The following is a 6,278-nucleotide window of genomic DNA, read 5'->3' as shown; positions in this document are numbered from 1 at the left end:
TCTTCACTCCACCCCTCCCTTGTTTTTTCTTGGTTAGCCTAGTTAAAGCTTGTTAATTTTGTTGATCTTTTCAAAGAACCAAATTTTGGTTACTTTGATTTCCTCTATTTTTTGCTATTCTCTATTTCATGTATCCCTGCTATACGTTTCTCTCTGAGCAGCTGCATCATATAAGTTTTTGTATGTTGTGTTTTTATTTTCATTCATCTCAAAGTATTTTCTACTTTCTTTATGACTTCTTTGACACATTGGTTATTTAGCCATGTAATGTTTAATATCCACATATTTGTGAATTTCTCAAATTTTCTTCGGTTACTGAATTCTAATTACATTGTGGTTTGAAAACATTTTGTATGATTTCAATCCTTTGAAATTTATTAAGACTTGTTTTATGGCCTAACATATGATTTATCTGGAAGAATGTTCCATATGAACTTTGGAAGAATGCCTCTTCTATTGTTGTTGGGTAGAATGTTCTAGTGATGTCTGTTAGGCTTAGTTGGTTTATAGTGTTGTTCGAATCTTCTGTTTTCTTGTGCATCTTCTGTCTAGTTTTTCTATGCATTATTGAAAATATGGTATTGAAATGTCTACCTTTATTGTTGAATTGTTTATTCTTCCCTTCAATTCTGTCAGTTTTTGCTTTATGTATTTTGAGGTGCTGTTGTTAGATGTATATCTGGTCATGATTTTTATATCTTTCTGACAGATTGATCCATTATCATTATGGAACTCCCTCTTTACCTCTAGTAACTTTCTTTTGTTTTAAAGTTTGTTTCTTTAGACATAGGCATAGCAACTCCAGTTCTCTTTTGTTTATTCTTTGCATGGCATATCTTTTTTGATCTTTTACTTTCAGTCTATTTGTTTATAGTGGACAGTTCTTTTTTTATGATTTTGATATCTTTAAACTATTTTTTAAATGATCATATAATACAATTCACTTTTTTCTTTTGATGTACATTTCTATGAATTTTAACACATGTAGTGATGTGTAACCATTCCCATAATAGGATAGAAAATAACTTCGTCACCCCCCCAAAACTCCCTTGTGGTGTTTCTTTATAGTCATACCCTTCCTGCAAACCCAGTTCCTAGCATACAATGATATTCTTCCTACTTTTTTCCTCTTTCTTTTTTTTCTTCTGAGGCTTTGTATTGAGTTATGTAACCACATTAGCATGAAGAGTTATGGGCAGATGAGGGTCATTTTCTGGGCTGCAATGTTGATTAGAGTCATGTAAAATGTAGAAGATTTAGAAGAGTGAGACTGAAACTAAGATAAAGCTGAAACTTGAGGCTCACTTAAGAGCTGGTATTTTCCACTAAAACTGGGGACACTACTAAGCATTGCTATATTACCTGCTCTGCATAATAGCCCAGAAATTCAAGGTCTTTGGTGACAGCTGAGCAGCAACGATGAAATTGTAAATGCCTGAGTACGCTTGGTGTCCTGCCTCATCCTCTCCCTCCCCTATTGGCTCTGGAAAGCAATCAGAGTGTAACAATAGGAGTTCTGGAATGTTCCCGAGTGGGGCTTATCTTTGTGTCATTGTTAATCCTTGTCCTCTCTTTTCAGAGACAAGAGATTAAGTTAAAACAGGACAGACATCTTTTCTGGGACTCAGGGCTGAGCTGCGTTTCCTTCTTTGCAAATTCAAAGGATTTTACAGGATTTTCCCCTTCTTAATCCTCCCTCCCCCTCCATCCTGCCCTTCACACCTTCCCAACATTAGGGAAAGGCAGGAAGTTTTCCCTGTGGTTTCTTCTTTGTGACGACATGATGGGGCAGGTTAGTCAATGGGGAAAACCCCATGTGAGAACACGCCTTCTATGTGCATTCAAATATTTGCTATAAGTAGGGCCATCCCAGACCCAGGCTGCTATCAAGCATAACAGCTCTCCCAGGCACTAGGTACCCAGCACTGAGACATCTATTCTTTGAGCTGAAAATGATGTGCAGTAGCAAGAGTTTGCTCCTGGCTGCTTTGATGTCACTGCTGCTACTCCACCTCTGCAGCAAGTCAGAAGGTAAGTGTCAATCTTTCTGCTAGCACAGGATGAAGAACTATTTTCATTTTTCTCTAAGCCTTGAGCTCATTTAGGGGTCCCCAAGGGTTGGAAGCCTGTTAGAAAATCTTCAAAAGGAAGTGATAGGGGTTGTCATCTCATTGGTGAGTGGAAGAGGGAAAGGTTACTGCTGCCTATCAGGATTTTTTCTCTGCTGTCAATCCCAGCAAATTTGGGGGGCGGTGGTGGTGGGCTCTTAGAGACCCTCGAACTCCAGAACAACCCAAAGTGCTATTCTGGGAGAGATGTAAATTGTGTAACATTACCAGTGAATGGGGCTATTTTGAAATGTAGAAAATTCTCCCATTTCCCTAGCTTTCTCATTTCCCAACTGAATAGTTTTAGCAGAGTTCAAAACTCATCCTTTAGGGGTAGATTATGGCACCTGAATTCATCCTTGCAAGGCCTTGGGGACATCACTTGCCAACTTCGGGATTACATTTATCACTTACAGCAGGTCAAAGATACAGTAGGTTGTAATTTAACTCAGGGGAGTGCCCAAGAATTGCTTTATTACTAAGAGGACATCACTTTTAGCAACAGGTGCATTCCTGAAAATACACGTGTTGAAATTTTATGAACAAAATTAAAAATTCCCATTAACTAATATTACAATTTCAAAGTGTTTTAATTGTAGCTCTTATTAACAGCTCCTATAAATCACATTTTTCTTTGTAACTTCTTGTCCTTCCCCTCCTCTCAATATTCAGTAGCCAGATAATAGATTAAAACTTGCCAATTTACTTTTTTTTCTGAATTTAGAAGGTTATTTATAAGGGTTTCTTCAAGTGGAAGGTACTCATATTCTTGAGTGACTATAGTGAATGAAATAAAATACTGTCAGTTTGTGTTTCTTACTAAAGATATTCCTTTTATGAGACTGATGTCTCATGTGCTTCTAAACTGTATAATTGAACCAAAATTTCCCAGTACACAAACTATTTTTTTTAAGAGAACTGGAAACTATGTTAAAATGGGTCTCAAAGATATTGGAGGTGTTCCTCTAAATAGTTTATTTACCATATAAATCAGATTCTAGGTTTTCCACAACTTCAGATAGTTCCACGATACCTATCACAGAATAAGTTCATTCATGTGGACTCAATATCTTTCATTTCTTTTCAGCAGCAAGCAGCTTTGACTGCTGCCTCCAATATACAGAAAAAATCCTTCATCCCAAATTTATCGTGGGGTTCACACAGCAGCTGGCCAATGAAGCTTGTGACATCAATGCAGTCATGTAAGTTATTAAGGGATTCTAATTCATTTGTCTTAGGAGTACATGAGAATTTCAAGTAGAAAAAGCTTTGCCTTTTTGGAGTTTCATTCAGAAATAACTCATGTGGCAAAAAGCTAGCTGTGTTTTAGTAGTACATTTATTCTTCAAAATTCACTTTAAATGGAACTGGAATAAGGCAAAACTTAGTTTAAAAAAAATGAACATAGTTGAGGGCAAAATCACTTTTGAAGATAAACTTATAAGCTAGTAAGATACTATCTCAGGAAAATATGAAAAACCTAAACTTTGAAATGAGCATCTTCTACCAGAAAGTGGTTGAGCTATAAGCTAAAGCTCAGAGTAGTTACACTATCTCATCTAATATTCTTTTGTGTTTTTTGCGGTACGCGGGCCTCTCACTGTTGCGGCCTCTCCCGTTGCGGAGCACAGGCTCCGGACGCGCAGGCTCAGCGGCCATGGCTCACGGGCCCAGCCGCTCCACGGCATGTGGGATCTTCCCGGACGAGGGCACGAACCCGTGTCCCCTGCATTAGCAGGCGGACTCTCAACCACTGCGCCACCAGGGAAGCCCCTCATATAATATTCTTGATTTATATAGGGTATTATATTTTCAATGAAATAAGTTATTGATCAGATGTATACATATTTCATGTAGCCACCACCAACAAAATTAAATAATTCTGGGACTTGATCTTCCTATTACTGCACAACCTTTTGTTAGATTGCAGAGAAAGTCAGGGAGAATCACTTTTATTTCTTGCATCAAACTTTCTAAGAAGAAATTTTTTTTTTGCAATTTTTTTCACCTCTGAAACAAATAGAATGTTTAGGGCGTAGAGCCACCAATTGGAATATGAAATTTCCACTGCATGTCCTGTGGAAAAAAAGAAAAAAAAACATTTAAACAATAAATGAAATTGAAACATAAATCAAATTCTCTGACTTTTTTCAGCTTATACACAAAGAGAAGATTAGCTGTGTGTGCAGATCCAAAGAAGAGTTGGGTGAAACATGTAGTGCATATCCTCAGGTATGGAATGTTTACAATCCACCAGCCTCTCTCCAGATGTTTGGGAAAGAGTGGTGTTCAGAGTGTTGCATCACAGGCTTGCTGGAATGCTTTAGCCTAAGCACTATGACGTTTTTAAAGGGTAGTGTGAATCGGACAATGAAAACAAAAAGTTCATTTTTTCAACCACTTACAGATCATTTTCATTTTTTTATTATACATTTATTTATTTGTGGCTGCGTTAGGTCTTTGTTGCTGTGCACAGGCTTTCTCTAATTGTGGTGAGCTGGGGCTACTCTTCATTGTGGTATGCGGGTTTCTCGTTGCGGTGGCTTTTCTTTTTGCAGAGCACGGGCTCTAGGGCGCAGGCTCAGTCGTTGCGGCACACGGGCTTAGTTGCTCCACGGCATGTGGGATCTTCCTGGACCAGGGCTTGAACCCGTGTCCCCTGCATTGGCAGGTGGATTCTTAACCACTGCGCCACCAGGGAAGCCCCATTTTTATTTTAATTGTTTTTAATTTAATGATCTTTCACAAGATGTATGAGATTCCTCTATGCATTTGATTCTTGTTGCAAAGATGCCTCTTATTTATATAATTTAAAGACTACATGACATTCGTTTGTTAAAAGCTAAAAAATAAACAGTTAAAAAGAGATCAATGGCTCTGCTTTACACTGATGATAATGGAGTGACATTTTATCAATGGACAGAATCATCTCACACCAGGGTGCCAGACACTGAATATGAAGACACAACCTTAGTGTTCATATCCTGTTTCTGTCCTTAGCTAGCTGGGTTATGTTGGGCAGGGTCCATCCTCTCTGAACCCTGATTTCCTCATATGGCCTCTGAGCTGCCTGGTATCCTGAGATGAGATTGGAGTGTCTGAGGCAATCTGTAGGCACCAAAGACATTCCCACACACCAGGCACCCCATCTTTGCTTATTTTTTTCTTCTTTTTCTCTTTATAGTCAAAGAGTCAAGAAGATGTAAAAATGGATACTCCCTGGACTGGAACTGGACACAGCCCAAGAACAAAAGGAACCTAGCTGAGCTGGCAGTTTCACTTACACACTGTTGCAGGTTCAGAGCTTATCTGATTTGTGTCTCATTGGACTTGTCCAATTAGTGAAGTTGATTCATATTGCATCACAGTTTGCTTTGTTAAGCATCACATTATACTCTATTTTATGTTATGTTATTTATATATGTGGTTTTGTTTGTGTTTTGCTATTTAATACTAGTTTTCTATAAGCTATTTGGTTTAGTATGCAGTATAAAGTTATACTTGGAGGAATAAGATATATGGACTTTCTTGCAAGCAGAAGGCTATTAAAAAAAAACACTTAACATTCTTCTGTTCATATAGTTCTGTTTCCTAAACTGTTGTAATTACCTTGTTAAAGAGGAAAATGATAAGAAGAATAAATATTGAACATAAAAGAACCAAAACTTGTTTGTGGATTGAGTTAAATAGCGTTTATTAAGAGGTGTATTAAGAATAGTTAAGAGTTTAGTAAATACGAAAATGTTGTGAAAATTGTATTCCCCATTTACTTCTTCCTGGTTTTTCCCTTTATCTCTACCCCTTGTGGTCCTGGACTTCATTCTATATGAATTATAATGGAAAGGTTTTTTTGAATTAAAAAAAAATTCAAAGTCATTTAAACCAAAAATTAGAAAGATTCTATCTGTGACATAGGTCAATATTTCTTGATATAAAACTTTTCAAAATAAAAAAAGTATGCCCATCTATTTTGTGACTCCAGGGACACAACAACTATTTAGAAAATTCCTTGAGCAATCACTTAGTCCATCATTCTGTCACCAGCCATGGTTCTAGGAATGGGCATCTCAGCAGAGGAACATTTCTCTACTTTATAAGTCCTCCTGAGTCATCTTTAAGCACTTTCCAAAAAGAAAATGATTATGCAGAGGGTTTATTTTTTAAAATTTA

The 6,278-nt window shown here is 37.3% G+C and overlaps 1 protein-coding gene across 2 annotated transcripts; it reads left to right on the top strand.

Annotated features, from left to right (window-relative positions):
- Nucleotides 1-1,952: 1,952 nt before the first annotated feature.
- Nucleotides 1,953-5,314, top strand: CCL20 (C-C motif chemokine ligand 20). 2 transcript variants are annotated; one of them, XM_060151252.1, is made up of 4 exons: nt 1,953-2,031; nt 3,199-3,310; nt 4,263-4,340; nt 5,293-5,314. In XM_060151252.1, the coding sequence occupies exons 1-4, from the start codon at nt 1,953-1,955 to the stop codon at nt 5,312-5,314; spliced, it is 291 nt and encodes a 96-aa protein (XP_060007235.1). The 2 variants fall into 2 exon arrangements, with proteins under 2 accessions (XP_060007235.1, XP_060007233.1); XM_060151250.1 differs by having other exon boundaries at nt 3,196-3,310.
- Nucleotides 5,315-6,278: the final 964 nt, after the last annotated feature.

The sequence above is a fragment of the Lagenorhynchus albirostris genome, chromosome 6, assembly GCF_949774975.1.
Source record: "Lagenorhynchus albirostris chromosome 6, mLagAlb1.1, whole genome shotgun sequence".
Lineage (NCBI taxonomy): Eukaryota > Metazoa > Chordata > Mammalia > Artiodactyla > Delphinidae > Lagenorhynchus > Lagenorhynchus albirostris.
This window is presented reverse-complemented; position numbering and strand designations above follow the sequence as displayed.

Coding starts and splice junctions, on each gene's coding strand:
- CCL20 (XM_060151250.1), top strand. CDS start 1,953: ATGATGTGCAGTAGCAAGAGTTTGCTCCTGGCTGCTTTGATGTCACTG. Junction 3,311..4,262: donor TGTGACATCAATGCAGTCAT/GTAAGTTATTAA, acceptor GACTTTTTTCAG/CTTATACACAAAGAGAAGAT. Junction 4,341..5,292: donor CATGTAGTGCATATCCTCAG/GTATGGAATGTT, acceptor TTCTCTTTATAG/TCAAAGAGTCAAGAAGATGT.